Source organism: Rutidosis leptorrhynchoides, chromosome 4 (assembly GCF_046630445.1).
Source record: "Rutidosis leptorrhynchoides isolate AG116_Rl617_1_P2 chromosome 4, CSIRO_AGI_Rlap_v1, whole genome shotgun sequence".
NCBI lineage: Eukaryota > Viridiplantae > Streptophyta > Magnoliopsida > Asterales > Asteraceae > Rutidosis > Rutidosis leptorrhynchoides.
The window spans coordinates 547,290,114-547,308,695 of record NC_092336.1 but is presented as its reverse complement, the minus strand read 5'-3'; the positions used below and the strand labels follow the sequence as shown (position 1 = coordinate 547,308,695).

Sequence of the window (18,582 nt, the reverse complement as noted above, 5' to 3'; positions counted from 1 at the left end):
TATAACGGAGTATTATTTTTAACAAAACAAATATAGAAAAGCAAGAAAAAATGAAATCACCACACCAGAGGTGGTGTTACATATCAGATCTAATTATACTGATATAATCGCTCATTCATATTCATATATTTCAAATATATGTATATATACATAGGTTGTTGATATCACAATGGAAGATTCATATGCATAAGAAATTAAAATTGCATCAAAAAATTCCTATACAACCAATTATCAATTTGTTACTACATTCTTGAAGCTAACTAACAATTTCATTACCTTGATGAAACGGGATTCAAAGCTCTTGCAAATCCATTCATAGCTCCATAACCTTTAGAACTAAACCCTAAACAACCTAATAACCCTTGCCTGTACGGCAGATACGTCTTCTTCCTCATTTCTTCCGCTTGTGCTCTATTCATCGTATAATGCATTTCATGCGCTGACCGTACCCCTCTCCTTTTCCGATTCACACCTACTCCGTTCACCGCCTTTTTCGCCGATGTTTTAACCGTCGCCGGAACATCCTCTGCCGCACCGATAGTTTCTGAATCAGATGATCGGACTGATTTCTTAGTTGACGATTTAGACGACGGAGGCTGCACCTCTGATGTCGCTGTACCGGTCTCTTCTAATGCACCGGCGGTTTTTGAAGTAAGTGAATCTGATGATTTTTTTAATGACAATGTAGACCAGAATTTGTGATTATTTTTGTTGCTATTTGAGCTATTACGGCCTTCACTTTTGCTTCTGTATAAAAATTCTTTCAAAAACACCCAGCGTTTGGAGCTCCGGCCGACAGATGACGACCGTGACGATGCACCAGACGACGGCGTTTCGTTATCATTTTCATTTTCAATTGCTCTCTGTTTATCTTTAGCTTCTAATTTCTCTTTAATTTCATTGATTTCCGTACATTCTCTTCCGTCTTTAAATTCCTCGAGCCATTGAAACGCTGTGTTGGATCTCAACGGAGACAGAGATCTAGCTCTTCTCCGTCTATCTCGAGAGCTCAAATCTCTAGATCTACTAAAACTCTCTCCATTTCCGTCTATTTCGCTTACGTCAACTAACGGCGTTAGATCCTGAGGATGTTGAAGGTGAGACGAGAGTTTCATCGGCCGGATCTGACCGTTTAAGAAGAGTTCATCGGCGGAGGACATGGATCCGGACGGAGCCGGTCCGGTAGCTAGCTCGAACTCAAACGATCCTCCAGCGGTTTCTAAATTAGTAGAAGAAGAAATGGAGGATAAAATGTGGTGTATCGGACTAGCCGGAGCACTGTAAAAGAATCCTCCTCCTCCTCCGCCGTAATGCGGTGACTCACGACCGGGACTGGACGGAGCGCTGACGTAAGGAGTAGATACAGCACTATCTACATCATCATTGAAAGGTGTTGTAGTAGTTTGATAGTTACCGCTATATTCAAGGTCTTCCATTGTTGGCGGTGAAGGAGAGAAATTAATGATGATAGAAATAGGGAAGATTTTTAGGTAAAGAGAAATTTAATATGAAGAGACAGACACTAGGTCTCCATTATCTTCTGTGAAACTGATGGAAGATGGATAGTAATTGTAGGAGAAGATTACAAACCCCAAAAAAGATGCAACTGGTGAGGAGTTGAAGACAAAGGATCCTATGTTAGCGCCAATTTTAATACATTGATAGTCCTAATGTATATGTTTTATATTATTATGACTTTTTATTTTTTATATTATTTATTTTTTTTATACGTTCGTCCCTCCATTATACATTAAAAAGCTAATAACGTCCCTTCAAAATTTTTTTTTCTAACAGCATCTTTCCATTATCCCATTTAAACATACCGAGTCTCTCATTCAACCATCCATTTAAAGTGGACGTTGAGTGCCATCACGTGCCTGAAACGTGATGGGTATTTTCGTCCTTATCGTTCGTTTGCTGATAGTAAGCGGGTATATATAAATTGCTTCCCTCTCATATCACAAATCAAAATCAAGAACTCTAGAAAAAAGCCCCAAATTAGATTTAACCTCATTTGGAGCCATAACTCGTTCGTATATCATGAACCCTATCAATGGATTGCTAGTGTGGTCGAGCTGTTGTAGTTCGTATATCACGTACTGATGGAAACTCTGGTAGTTGTTTCTATTGTTGTGCATCACAGGTTAGTGCCGAAAACCCTAATTTTTTCGAAAACTCTAATTCATAAATCTTAAATTCGAGTATTATGTCAAGATTAATAATTAATGTGATGGATTTTATATGGTGCAGAGGTCAAGTTGCACATTCTTTGCTTGGTACGTTCTGAAGTTTATGAACGACTTAGAAATCATGAACAAAGTGCTAGGAATTTATTTATTTATTTTTTTGAACGACGATATCGACATCGAATGATATGAATTGGAAGTTAATGTTCCTTGTTAGCTGGATTGTGTTTGCTATGTATTACTTTAGTAATTTATCAACAATGTTTTGGAATTATGTAATGTCGATTGTGATTGCTATGTATTATCCATGTAACACGACAAAAATGTAATGCTATTGATCAACAATTGATGTAACAATGGTTGTAGTAATGGATGAATGGCTCCCACTTTTGTTTAGAATGACTATAGCAATGTAAATGACATTCACAATTGCAAATGTAAATGTAAATTGCAACAACATTTGCACAACCTACACCATTACACAACCTGTAATGTTAAACAACAATTTAAACAACTTGCACAACTTATGTATATTATTTAAACAATGTAACGGTACTCTGTGTAATGATGCTATATATTTTGTTCAAATTGTTGTTTGACATTACAAGTTGTTTTTCTTACACATGGTCCTTTTTCTTACAAGCTAAGCCCCTTTCTTAACAAATATCAAGTTAACTACTAACAATTAATTAGTAAATTAATACCTTAGAAAATGGATTGTTACACTATAAACGATCATGGGATTATATGCTCTTGGTGGTACATGTCTTTGTTTTTGACATGTATGTATGTGTTCCGTAAGATGATATCAAAACCTATGTTAGGGTTTTTACGACTCTATTCTTGCAATTATATTGGATTATTAATTGCATTTATAGATCGATCAACATGAATCTTAAATTTGATTTATATGTTTTATCTTTATTTAGCATGTTTATGTATGGAGTAGACAAAATCATTTATCTATCTACACATATTTTATTAGAAAAAACACTTAATCATTTCGAATTAATTTGATAACGATTGGTGATATGAGTATCTCGGGTCCATTTAGAACCCAAAATTAGAGTTGTATAGATCAGAAAGAAAGAAGAAATTGTGTGTAGCTTGTATCGATTCTAAAGATTAAAAAAGTATTGGTGTTATTTGCCTTAAATTGAAAGTTTAGGTTTATTATACTTGGTTGTTTCTAAATTATATTGTTGCCCATCATGTCACGAGCACGTGCCATCATTTAACAAAGTAAGTTACCAAGAGGTATGAATTGGACCAACGATTGAGCATTTTTAAAACATAGGGACTACCAATATAAATTTTACTCCCTTCGTTTCTAATTTATTGTCCAATATTCCATTTGACAATATAAATTTTTTTTATTTTGGGGACAATTAATATGAAACGGAGTAAAACATATGGACGGACGACTAATGGGATTTTGGATAGATCACAACACCACCAATATAATTAACTCGTCAGAAATGATCTGCAGTTTTTTTTTTCTTTTTTTTAAAGGTAAAATATTTTATTAAAATTACTCAAGAACAAGTACAAATATAAATTGAGAATTTATCCCAATACACATGATGATAACGTAATATATACAATAAACAAAAGTCGAGGAATGCTAAGATGGTATCCTACGACGGTTGTTCATTAATATCACACGAGAAACTTTTGCGGGTTAGTCAACCAATTATGCCAATCGATCTTCAAAGTTTTGCATCTTTTCGCGATCCATTCAAAACTTTTAACTTTAATTTCATCAAGTGCAACCGGTGGATTCCAACATGAGTTTTTGAAAACGTTTTTATTTCGATTTTTCCAAATTAGGTACCCGCAAGTCCATTCCACCGCTTGCCACACTTTTTTGCCCTCAACCGAAGTTTGTAAAGATGAGTTGCCTCGAAACGCATTAGAAGCATCAATATTTGAACGACCCGTACCGCACCAATCTTGAACTTTTTCTCAAATTTCCACACATTTAGAACATTGATAAATCGAGTGTTGAGCCGTTTCAATAGCATCATCACATAGTGGACATCGGACGGAGCGAAGATCAATTTCTCGCTTGTCAAGTTCATACAAAAACGGTAATCTACTCTTCAAAGCGCGCCAAACAAATATCCCAACTTCTTTTGGTACCAACGAATTCCTTAAAGTTTCATTTCCCACACCAATCTTCGCTTGAATAAGACTTGTAAGAACTTTTGTTGTGAATTTACCATTTGAAGCTAGACTCCATTGCCACCCGTCTTCATTATTGGTTTCGTATTTGAACTCTTGTAGCAACCTTAACAAGTCTTCAAATTCCGCCTTTGTTTGCCCATGAAGTAACCTCACCCAATTCCATGACCAAACGCAATTTGTCCCATCCCACCCCACACGATCAAATATTGACGCCTTAGGGTTAGAATCGGCCCGAAATAATCTATTGAACTTCGTACAAAGTGGAACATCATCAAGCCAAACGTCATTCCAAAATAAGGTGTCTTTTCCATTACCAACAATCTTCTTGAAAGAATTTGTGAACTCGATGCCAAGCTCTTCAATATCATGTCCTGTTTTCACAATAACACTCTAAGTAGAAATGTAATTAAAGTTAGGAACCCCACCCAATTCAAGTGCCCCCGAGACCCCGTAAATGCTTTTAATGACTTTAACCCACAAAGAGGTGGTTTCGGTTTTAAACCTCCACCACCATTTGCCGGTTAACGCCAAATTTTTTGCTTTTATGGAACCCACATTTAAACCGCCTTCCTTGTGAGGATGAAGGATGATATCTCAATTGACCCAAGGTATTTTTAAACACTCACCCGACCCGCCTCAAAAAAATTTGCGTCTTACACTCTCTAGTTTTTTGAACACGGATGACGGAGCACGGAAGAGCGAGAAGTAATACAATGGCAAACTATTTAAAACCGAGCTAATGAGCGTTAAACGTCCACCAAATGATATCGCACACGTTTTCCAATCCGCTAAACGTTTATCAAATTTTTCTAACACCGATTTTCAATTAACACTTTTTCTCATATTCGGGTATTCCGTGCTTTGCATTTAACCAGGACCCCGTCTTGGTTTTGGGTATGAATGTGTCCTGGTATGTTTGTGTTTGTACGGAGGTACGTGCATGTTTGGACGCATGTTTAGGATTTAGGGTATGGATGTGTGCATGTTTAGGTACAGATGCTTTTTGGGTATGTATTTTATTATGTGTGCATATATGGTTGCTTTGTGCATGTTTATGGATGTTTGTATGTTTTTGTATGTATGCGTATGTAAGTATGCTTATGTTTGTTTCTATGTTTGCATGTTTATGGATGTAGGTTTGTTAGTGTGTATGTATGTATATGTCTATGTGAGTAGGTTTATATGTACGCTTGTATGTTTCATGTGTATATGTTTTATGTATTGTTTAGATACGGATGTTTGAATGTACGTATGTATGTATGTATGTATGTATGTATGTATGTATGTATGTATGTATGTATGTATGTATGGGTGTATGTATGTAGGTTTATGTCTGTAGATTTGTATGTTTTATGTTATTTTAGTGTAGCATTTCTCGATATGTAAGAAGCCCTGCACAGCAGCCTAAGGTGTATATATATATATATATATATATATATATATATAGCCAAAAGTTCAAACGAGAACCACAAAAAGGGCGAGAACTGCGAGAACTTTTAATTTACAATGATTTTTCACTTGTGAGTAGATTGAATCACCCACAAATATTGATGGAGAGTAAGAATGAACACAAAAAAGTTTGAAAAAACTTATATTTTACCTGTATAATCAAATATATAGTTTCTCGTTCACATGTGCATATTTCCTTGTGATACATGTGAACATTTCATATAATTAATAATTTAACATGTAATTTGTGATAATGAACATACATTTGTTAATTATATGAACATTAATTAACATTTGCATATAATTTGTTGCATTTAAATGCATAAAAACTATTAAATTAAAAGGTTCTCGTAGTTCTCATCATTTTTGTGGTTCTCGTTTGAACCTGCCCCTATATATATATATATATATATATATATATATATATATATATATATATATATATATATATATATATATATATAGTGAAAGGATCCTGGGAGAACTTTGCATAGCAGAGAACCCAGAGAACCATCACCTGTGAACGATGAACATGAATTCGTAACATCAATCAAAGGCGTTTTAGATGATGATTCCAACATGAAAGTTGCTTAAAATGTTGCATCTAATGCTCGCCTGTAACGACCCGACTTTTTCGACTTACTTTTGTGCTTTGTGTTTTCGGGAAACTGCGTATTTGTGCGTACTGAGCTATATTATACTATGGGAACTCCCTACGTGTTGATTACTTTCATTTATATGTTAAAACGTATCATTATGTACGTAGGATACTTAACTTAACCCCCGGAAGCCTTTATGACCGTTAGTGTTACTTGACGTTTTTAACGAACTGCGTACTGCGTACACGTTTAACTTTTGTCGTAATCGAAATATTATGACTACGAAATACTAATTGTTATTTTATAATAACAATTACTTGGGTATTTGGATGCTTAATTACGCTTAGTAATTTACTAGAGCACACTAGTTAGTCTTGTTGGACTTTCTACCTTGTTGGACCTTAGGCCACCCTACACTAGCCAGTGGACTATTTAATTAGCCCAATTATAAATAACTAGTGACCCATTAATAAGTAAGACAAATGCCCATTTATTAGAGGGAACATACTAGAATTTTTGTTAAGCATTATCGTTAATGTTGCATGGATCCTAACATAAGCACCAACTTTAGACAACCATTAACCAAAAAGCAAAAAGGTGTCCCCTTGTCCCCCCTCCAATCCCATGGCCACCATCACCCTCCCACCTCCTCATCACCTATAAATACAAGCCTTATTTCACCCATTTCACACTTGATCTCATTTGCAATTTACACACACTTACTCTCTAATTCTTTCTCTAGCCTTCCTCTCTCTAAAAAGTGTAAGTATTTGATTTTTCTTCTTCTTCTTCCCTTCTCTCTCACGAAATCATCATCATCATCAAAGGGTCTAGCTTTTTAGCTTTTGATCTTGATTACATCTTGTAGATTCAAACATGGATTTGAATCCTTCAAGAACATGGAAGATTCAAGCTTTCTAGCTTTGAATCTTCACCTATTTTGTAGATCTAAATCGTTTAGCTTTAATCTTGTTATTTTGTTATAAAGATTCAAACTTGTGTTTGTAATCTTCATGTAACTTAAAGATTCAAGCTTTATGCTTCAAGATCTTCAAGAACAACCAAGATTCAAGCTTTCTAGCTTTGAATCTTCATTTCTTTTGTTGGATCTAAGTTTTCTAACTTATGATCTCATTAGTTTGTTATAAATATCAAAACTTGTGTTTGTGGTCTTCATGTAACTTAAAGATCCAAGCTTTATGCTTCAAGATCTTCAAGAACACCAAAGATTCAAGCTTTCTAGCTTTGTAATCTCATAACTTGTGTGAAAAGGATCTAAGCTCTCTAGCTTAGGGTTTGATTACTATATTTGATTAATATTGTGTTCATACTTGTTTGATTGAAGTAAAGTTTGTAGCTTTAGTTGTAAATAGAACTTGTATTTGTGTTAAGACTAAGGATATGATGTAACCTTGGTTCATCATCCATCTAAGACTCTTAAATGAGTTGTGTTCTTACTTGGTCTTAACATATTGTGTGTTGATGGTTGAATCTTGGTCAAGGTGATTCTAACCCATCAATGAGTTGTACACTTGAAGCCACAAGCATCAAAGATGAGAACCGTGATGAGCATCAAGCACCAAGAACCCCACCGGAGCACTTGTTTACTGTTTTTTGGGATCTGATCAGATTCCTGGACTTCTGGAAAATTGATTTTCAGTTAGTTCGTTCCGAGTAGATGAATTTTCGTTTAGGCCTCGTCTTAATCCGATATACGGTTTAGGATTTTTGGCTTTCCGAAAGTCACTACGCCTTTGTAACGTTGTGCTGAAATTTCTGACCTACTCGCACTTAAACCGTCGCCACGGTCAAACGAAGACGAGTTAGGTTCTGAAAATTGGTCAGGGGTTAGTGGACTCATATATGGAGTCATAGCCACTGTCTACGCATCGTTTCGTTTTGTATAGAGGTCGTATCAGCTGACTGAAGTCAGCCTATTGTTTCGGTCATTACTTTTGTCAAACTTACTTTACCTTTTATGAACGATGATGATGTTGATGATGACACTTAAACTTAATTTATGTACTTTTAAACCTTTTGGGACAACATACTAACCTAGTAACCTTTGACTTAGGTTGAAGACCTTTCGGACTGACTTACTTGCTTACTTACCTCGTATCGACTTTTACTGCTTATTCACTGTGAGTTATAGCTTCCCTTTTTCTACTTTACTATTTTTGAGACTGAAAATACATGCGCTTTTTATGTTTTACTTACTTTACATGAGTACTTAAACTTTACTGAAATGTCCCGTTCTTATTGATTAAAAACGTTCCATATTAATTGATTTCGTTGCGAGGTTTTGACCTCTATATGAGACATTTTTCAAAGACTGCATTCATTTTTAAAACAAACCATAACCTTTATTTCATAAATAAAGGTTTAAAAAGCTTTATGTAGATTATCAAATAATGATAATCTAAAATATCCTGTTTACACACGACCATTACATAATGGTTTACAATACAAATATGTTACATCGAAATCAGTTTTTTGAATGCAGTTTTTACACAATATCATACAAACATGGACTCCAAATCTTGTCCTTATTTTAGTATGCAATAACGGAAGCTCTTAGTATTCACCTGAGAATAAACATGCTTTAAACGTCAACAAAAATGTTGGTGAGTTATAGGTTTAACCTATATATATCAAATCGTAACAATAGACCACAAGATTTCATATTTCAATACACATCCCACACATAGAGATAAAAATCATTCATATGGTGAACACCTGGTAACCGATATTAACAAAATGCATATATAAGAATATCCCCATCATTCCGGGACACCCTTCGGATATGATATAAATTTCAAAGTACTAAAGCATCCGGTACTTTGGATAGGGTTTGTTAGGCCCAATAGATCTATCTTTAGGATTCGCGTCAATTAGGGTGTCTGTTCCCTAATTCTCAGATTACCAGACTTAATAAAAAGGGGCATATTCGATTTCGATAATTCAACCATAGAATGTAGTTTCACGTACTTGTGTCTATTTTGTAAATCATTTATAAATCCTGCATGTATTCTCATCCCAAAAATATTAGATTTTAAAAGTGGGACTATAACTCACTTTCACAGATTTTTACTTCGTCGGGAAGTAAGACTTGGCCACTGGTTGATTCACGAACCTATAACAATATATACATATATATCAAAGTATGTTCAAAATATATTTACAACACTTTTAATATATTTTGATGTTTTAAGTTTATTAAGTCAGCTGTCCTCGTTAGTAACCTACAACTAGCTGTCCACAGTTAGATGTACAGAAATAAATCGATAAATATTATCTTGAATCAATCCACGACCCAGTGTATACGTATCTCAGTATTGATCACAACTCAAACTATATATATTTTGGAATCAACCTCAACCCTGTATAGCTAACTCCAACATTCACATATAGAGTGTCTATGGTTGTTCCGAAATATATATAGATGTGTCGACATGATAGGTCGAAACATTGTATACGTGTCTATGGTATCTCAAGATTACATAATATACAATACAAGTTGATTAAGTTATGGTTGGAATAGATTTGTTACCAATTTTCACGTAGCTAAAATGAGAAAAATTATCCAATCTTGTTTTACCCATAACTTCTTCATTTTAAATCCGTTTTGAGTGAATCAAATTGCTATGGTTTCATATTGAACTCTATTTTATGAATCTAAACAGAAAAAGTATAGGTTTATAGTCGAAAAAATAAGTTACAAGTCATTTTTGTAAAGGTAGTCATTTCAGTCGAAAGAACGACGTCTAGATGACCATTTTAGAAAACATACTTCCACTTTGAGTTTAACCATAATTTTTGGATATAGTTTCATGTTCATAATAAAAATCATTTTTCCAGAATAACAACTTTTAAATCAAAGTTTATCATAGTTTTTAATTAACTAACCCAAAACAGCCCGCGGTGTTACTACGACGGCGTAAATCCGGTTTTACGGTGTTTTTCGTGTTTCCAGGTTTTAAATCATTAAGTTAGAATATCATATAGATATAGAACATGTGTTTAGTTGATTTTAAAAGTCAAGTTAGAAGGATTAACTTTTATTTGCGAACAAGTTTAGAATTAACTAAACTATGTTCTAGTGATTACAAGTTTAAACCTTCGAATAAGATAGCTTTATATGTATGAATCGAATGATGTTATGAACATCATTACTACCTCAAGTTCCTTGGATAAACCTACTGGAAATGAGAAAAATAGATCTAGCTTCAAAGGATCCTTGGATGGCTTGAAAGTTCTTGAAGCAGAATCATGACACGAAAACAATTTCAAGTAAGATTTTCACTCGAAATAAGATTGTTATAGTTATAGAAATTGAATTAAAGTTTGAATATGATTATTACCTTGTATTAGAAAGATAACCTACTGTAAGTAACAAAGGTTTCTTGATCTTGGATGATTACTTGGAATGGATTTAGAAAACTTGGAAGTAAACTTGCAATCTTGGAAGTATTCTTGATTTTATGAAACTAGAACTTTTGGAATTTATGAAAAACACTTAGAACTTGAAGATAGAACTTGAGAGAGATCAATTAGATGAAGAAAATTGAAGAATGAAAGTGTTTTTAGGTGTTTTTGGTCGTTGGTGTATGGATTAGATATAAAGGATATGTAATTTTGTTTTCATGTAAATAAGTCATGAATGATTACTCATATTTTTGTAATTTTATGAGATATTTCATGCTAGTTGCCAAATGATGGTTCCCACATGTGTTAGGTGACTCACATGGGCTACTAAGAGCTGATCATTGGAGTGCATATACCAATAGTACATACATCTAAAAGCTGTGTATTGTACGAGTACGAATACGGGTGCATACGAGTAGAATTGTTGATGAAACTGAACGAGGATGTAATTGTAAGCATTTTTGTTAAGTAGAAGTATTTTGATAAGTGCATTGAAGTCTTTCAAAAGTGTATGAATACATATTAAAACACTACATGTATATACATTTTAACTGAGTCGTTAAGTCATCGTTAGTCGTTATATGTAAATGTTGTTTTGAAACCTTTAGGTTAACGATCTTGTTGAATGTTGTTAACCCATTGTTTATTATAACAAATGAGATGTTAAATTGTTATATTATCATGATATTATGATATATAATATATCTTAGTATGATATATATACAGTTAAATGTCGTTACAACGATAATCGTTACATATATGTCTCGTTTCGAAATCATTAAGTTAGTAGTCTTATTTTTACATATGTATTTCATTGTTAATACACTTAATAATATATTTACTTATCATTTAACATAATTAACCAAGTGTATCAATATCTTAATATGATTCATATGTACCTAGTAAGACGTTGTTATAACGATAATCCTTATATATATCGTTTTCGAGTTTCTTAAATTAATAGTCTCATTTTTATGTATATAACTCATTGTTAAAATACCTAATGAGATACATACTTATAATAAAATCATGTTAACTATATATATAACCATATATATGTCATAGTATAGTTTTTACAAGTTTTAACGTTCGTGAATCACCGGTCAACTTGGGTGGTCAATTGTCTATATGAAACCTATTTCAATTAATCAAGTCTTAACAAGTTTGATTGCTTAACATGTTGGAAACACTTAATTATGTAAATAACAATTTCATTTAATATATATATATATAAACATGGAAAAGTTCGGGTCACTACAACATATGTATGGGTTATATAACGGCATAAACTTTCTACTTAGCACGGTAGCATTTAGTCATTGGTTTTTGAACCGGTGGACGCGAATCTTAGATATGGATCCATAGGGTTTGACATCCCCACTCGGGCTAGTCGCGCTAGCATTTAACGGGTGTTTAATACTTCGAGGACATACGCACTCGTCAAGTGTACTTTTAGGGGGTATTATTATTACGTTAAGTTAGTTACCGGGTGCCCACGGATAAGCATATACTTTTCATACTGATTTAAAATGCTGGTTAAAGCACTGAAATCTCGTGGTCTATATTACTTTACTGATTACAAAATATAGCTCACCAACATTCGTGTTGACTTTTAAGCGTGTATTTCTCAGGTGCCTAGACGATGTTGCTTCCGCTGTTAGAAGGTCGAGCTGTTGGTTCTCTCGGTTCTCTACCACCTCTGGTTCTCTCTGGATCCTCACCCTATATATTATTATTATTATTATTATTATTATTATTATTATTATTATTATTATTATTATTATTATTATTATTATTATTATTATTATTATTATTATTATTATTATTATTATTTTGTACTATGAGTATTATTATTATTATTATTATTATTTATATATATACACACACATATATATACGGCCCTATTATTGGAGGCAACACCAAACGTCGATTTATTGGCGACTTGACCGCCGCTTAGAGCCTATATTGAACTCCAGGCTTGATGTAAAACCCATGGAAACTCGCTCCTACCATTTTCATGGCGTCCCGATTTTATTACTTTTTATTTATTTATCTATCTCTATTTATTTAAATTATTATTAATATTATTATTATTATTATTATTATTATTATTATTATTATTATTATTATTATTATTATTATTATTATTATTATTATTATTATTATTATTTTCCTACTACTTTTTGGGTCGGAGGTCCTATTGGAAGCAATCTCTTTATCCGTCGAACGGAGAGAGAGAGAGGACTTTCTCTACTCTTGTAAGTGTTTCACTCGGGGTGGAGAAATGATTTTTCTTTATTCTAGGATAGAAAAAGTGATGTTATGCGATGTGTAGTACGAAATAGTATTATTTTTAATATGAAATACGGCGTAATACGATACAAGTTTTATTTATTTATATAGATGGGATATACCTAAACCTTGCTACAACACTTATAGGCAGTGTACCTAATCGTAGTGTAGTGTAGTTTTTAGTAAGTCCGGTTCGTTCCACAAGGGAGCTAGCTGAGTTTAACGCTATATATATTTTAAACTATATTTGTATAAATATATATATAAGTAATAATATTATTATTATAAAATGGGGGTTTTACCGTTTAGTGACCGGTTTGTCGATTTTAAATAAAACGTAAAGATAAATGACGATAATATAAATTTCATAATTTAAATTGCGATAAAGTAAATTGCAGTAATTAAAATGACAATAAATAAAGGTACGATGAAATATAAAATAAAAGTATTATGCTTATTTAAACTTCCGTAATCATGATGTTTGACGTTTTGATTTTAATTTATTACCCTGGGTTAATTGTCTTTTGTCCTGGATTATTTGATACCTATTTGGTTTTTGTCCATAATAGTCCATCGGTCATAATTATAAAATGCTCGTCAAATTAACCTTATTCCCGAAGTCAAATATTCCAACTAATTAGGGATTCGAACTGTAACAAGGTTTTAATACTTTGTTTAATGATTACACCAGGTTATCGACTGCGTGTAATCCAAGGTTTTATTACTTTGTTAACAATTACACCAATTATCATTGTATGTAATCCACACCTGTTATAATTAGTCCATGAATATTAATTTACCCACTTGATCAGAATGAATAATTAATTACCCAACCCAAAAAATTAATTAAATGATTGTAAACGATGTCGTATAAACGTCACTAAATAGGACATTCATAATCAATTTAATAATTATTAGTTTAACTAATTTGAAGATAGGTTCGACAGGTTCCAATGAGTTGTCGTTCAATTAGACAATACCCCCTACCTATTAATAGTCAATAGTCTAATGTTCACAAGTGTCGGTCTTTTGACCAAACCTTAATTATGGTACAAAATCTAATAACCCCGTCTTAATATTTATTCTAACATCACGATTACTTTGGCTCAAATAAGTATAATAATAACTTAGTCACGAGACATTAAATTAAAAAGGAAGAACATAGCTTACAGTGGTGATTAATTGTGTAGCATTGCACGGACATAATTTATACTTACAAAACCTTAAAACATTTCTTACATTAACTCAATTATTATTAAACTTAATTTAAACTTAATATTATATATATATATATATATATATATATATATATATATATATATATATATATATATATATATATATATATATATATATATATATATATATATATATATATGTGTGTGTGTGTTTTCGTTACAGAGAAGGAAAAGAAAAAGATGTTTAAAACTCGTTGAATTCGCTGGCTTTTATAGTACCTGGCCACCATTTCCCTGCCATGCGATCGCATGGGAATAAGGCAGCCAGGCCATGCGATCGCATGGCCAGCTGGATCCAGCTCAATCACTTTGCTTTCTAGTTTGCCGACGTTTTATTTAAATATATATAATTTATATTAATTATATATATATTATATTATATTCTTGTTCATAGTTGACTTGTAATTTTAGGTCCGTTGCGTCGCGCGTTGATAGTTGGCTCAGGTCCCGGTTCCGGATTTTCGAACGTCCTTTCGTACGCGGAGATATCTTGTACTTTGCGTTCCGCGGCTCATACTCTTGTCATTTTTAGGCGTTTCTTATTAATAAATGGAACCACTTGAATTATATCTTGTTCATTTGAGCTTTTTGGTCATTTGCGTCTTTAAATCGTCGTTTTCTTCTTTTGTCTTCGCACTTATTTATTTAAACGAATATTACATAAAAATAGAACAATTGCAACTAAAAGCTTTACATATTATAAGGATATTGTGCCTAAATATATGTTCATTTGGAGCACTATCAAATATCCCCACACTTGAACGTTTTTTGTCCTCAAGCAATACAGAACTTGAAATAAAATCACACTTCACTCGAATCACTTTTTTTTTATTCTCACACTTTGTACATCAGTGATTTTGATACAGCGGTATAAACAATGATAGTAACGATGTGGTTTACAGTCCCACATGACTATAAAAATTTAGATCCTTAAGGAAATTGGATCTTTATGAAAACATTTGATCTTTTGAGAATTCATTCTAGATTTTACCTTAGATAAATTTTCCGGAATAACCCTTCACCGGTGTTTGCAAAATGTTTTTGTGGATTTTGTGGGTTTCAAATTTTAAAATTTTAGCTTAAAACTTGAGGTTTTGTGTCACCCACCTGCTAACCTTGAATTAGGAAAGTACACGTCTAGTTTACTTGTCCAGTATATTACCTTTCGGTAAACTACCGTCCAGTTGTAAAGGAAAGCGATGAATAAGCAACTGTTAAGGCAATGTCTAATGACATGCTTTTGATTATGGTCCACATCGTGTCGGATGCAATTACTATCCTTTGTAGGAGAAATAGTAAAGATCACCCTATAATTTTTCGATCTGGCACAAGGTCCTGTCTTCGACCATGCTATGCAACCACCGTTCTTACGGTTGACACCCGATTTGGTTCAGGTGACCTAATGAATTCTAGGTGAATTCCTAGGATTTTATGTTCAATGGTAATGAACGCATTGAAAATAGGTTTTTCAGAAAACAAATCGGTTTTAATTTTGATCAAAATATTTTCTCGTTCAAGCTCGAGTTTAGATATCATCGAATTCCATGAGTTTGTTGTAGTGACCCGAACTTTTTCATGTTTATATATATTAATTGAGATTGATATTTACATGACTAAATGTTTCCAACGTGTTAAGCAATCAAACTTGTTAAGACTTGATTAATTGAAATAGGTTTCATATAGACAATTGACCACCCAAGTTGACCGGTGATTCACGAACGTTAAAACTTGTAAAAACTATACGATGACATATATATGGTTATATATATAGTTAACATGATTTTATTATAAGTAAGTATCTCATTAGGTATTTTAACAATGAGTTATATACATAAAAATGAGACTACTAAATTAAGAAACTCGAAAACGATATATATAACGATTATCGTTATAACAACGTCTTACTAGGTACATATGAATCATATTAAGATATTGATACACTTGGTTAATTATGTTAAATGATAAGTAAATATATCATTAAGTGTATTAACAATGAACTACATTTGTAAAAATAAGACTATTAACTTAATGATTTCGAAACGAGACATATATGTAACGATTATCGTTGTAACGACATTTAACTGTATATATATCATACTAATATATATCATAATATCATTATAATGTAACAATTTAACATCTCATTTGATATAATAAACAATGGGTTAACAACATTTAACAAGATCGTTAACCTAAAGGTTTCAAAACAACATTTACATGTAACGACTAACGATGACTTAACGACTCAGCTAAAATGTATATACATGTATTCATACACTTTTGAAAGACTTCAAGACACTTATCAAAATACTTCTACTTAACAAAAATGCTTACAATTACATCCTCGTTCAGTTTCATCAACAATTCTACTCGTATGCACCCGTATTCGTACTCGTACAATACAAAGCTTTTAGATGTATGTACTATTAATATATACACTCCAATGATCAGCTCTTAGCAGCCCATATAAGTCACCTAACACACGTGGGAACCATCATTTGGCAACTAGCATGAAATATCTCATAAAATTACAAAAATATGAGTAATCATTCATGACTTATTTACATGAAAACAAAATTACATATCCTTTATATCTAATCCATATACCAACGACCAAAAACACCTACAAACACTTACATTCTTCAATTTTATTCATCTAATTGATCTCTCTCAAGTTCCATCGTCAAGTTCTAAGTGTTCTTCATAAATTCCATAAGTATAGTTTCATAAAAATCAAGAATACTTTCAAGTTTGCAAGTCTACTTCCAAGCTTTCTAATCCATTCCAAGTAATCATATAAGATCAAGGAACCTTTGTTATTTACAGTAGGTTATCTTTTTAATTCAAGGTAATATTCATATTCAAACTTTGATTCAATTTCTACAACTATAACAATCTTATTTCGAGTGAAAATCTTACTTGAATTGTTTTCGTGTCATGATTCTGTTTCAAGAACTTTCAAGCCATTCAAGGATCCTTTGAAGCTAGATCCATTTTTCTCATTTCCAGTAGTTTTATCCAGAAAACTTGAGGTAGTAATGATGTTCATAACATCATTCGATTCATACATATAAAGCTATCTTATTCGAAGGTTTAAACTTGTAATCACTAGAACATAGTTTAGTTAATTCTAAACTTGTTCGCAAACAAAAGTTAATCCTTCTAACTTGACTTTTAAAATCAAATAAACACATGTTCAATATCTATATGATATGCTAACTTAATGATTTAAAACCTGAAAACACGATGAACACCATAAAATCGGATATACGCCGTCGTAGTGAAATAGGGGGCTGTTTTGGTTTGGATAATTAAAAACTATGATAAACTTTGATTTAAAAGTTGTTCTTCTGGGAAAATGATTTTTCATATGAACATGAAACTATATCCAAAAATCAAGGTTAAACTCAAAGTGGAAGTATGTTTTCTAAAATGGTCATCTAGACGTCGTTCTTTCGACTGAAATGACTACCTTTACAAAAATGACTTGTAACTTATATTTTTGACTATAAACCTATACTTTTTCTGTTTAGATTCATAAAATAGAGTTCAATATGAAACCATAGCAATTTTATTCACTCAAAACGGATTTAAAATGAAGAAGTTATGGGTAAAACAAGATTGGATATTTTTGATCTTTTTAGCTACGGGAAATATTTAACAAATCTATACAAATCATATCCTAGCTAACTTATATTGTATTATACATGTATTCTAATATATTATGTAATCTTGGGATACCATAGACACGTATGCAAATGTTTTGACATATCATATCGACCCATGTATATATATTATTTGGAACAACCATAGACACTCTATATGCAGTAATGTTGGAGTTAGCTATACAGGGTTGAGGTTGATTCCAAAAATATATATACTTTGAGTTGTGATCTAGCCTGAGACGTGTATACACTGGGTCGTGGATTGATTCAAGATAATATATATCAATTTATTTCTGTACATCTAATTGTGGACAACTAGTTATAGGTTACTAACGAGGACAACTGACTTAATACACTCAAATCTTTAAAACATAATAAAAATGGTTGTAATTATATTTTGATCATACTTTGATATATATGTACATATTTGTATAGGTTCGTGAATCGATCCATGGCCAAGTCTTATTTCTGAGGAAGAAAATATCTGTGAAAGTGAGTTATAGTCCCACTTTTAAAATCTAATATTTTTGAGATGAGAATA

At 32.4% G+C, this 18,582-nt stretch overlaps 2 protein-coding genes across 2 annotated transcripts; both read right to left on the bottom strand.

Moving 5' to 3' along the window:
- Positions 1-221: 221 nt before the first annotated feature.
- LOC139842678 (uncharacterized) lies at positions 222-1,436 on the bottom strand. Its single transcript, XM_071832796.1, has one exon. It carries the CDS (start codon positions 1,434-1,436, stop codon positions 273-275), a length of 1,164 nt encoding a protein of 387 aa, XP_071688897.1. The 3' UTR covers positions 222-272.
- Positions 1,437-4,151: 2,715 nt separating this feature from the next.
- LOC139842677 (uncharacterized) lies at positions 4,152-6,403 on the bottom strand. The gene is made up of 2 exons (XM_071832795.1): positions 6,325-6,403; positions 4,152-4,744 (listed from the first exon to the last, which is right to left on the bottom strand). The coding sequence occupies exons 1-2, from the start codon at positions 6,401-6,403 to the stop codon at positions 4,152-4,154; spliced, it is 672 nt and encodes a 223-aa protein (XP_071688896.1).
- Between the last annotated feature and the right edge of the window lie 12,179 nt (positions 6,404-18,582).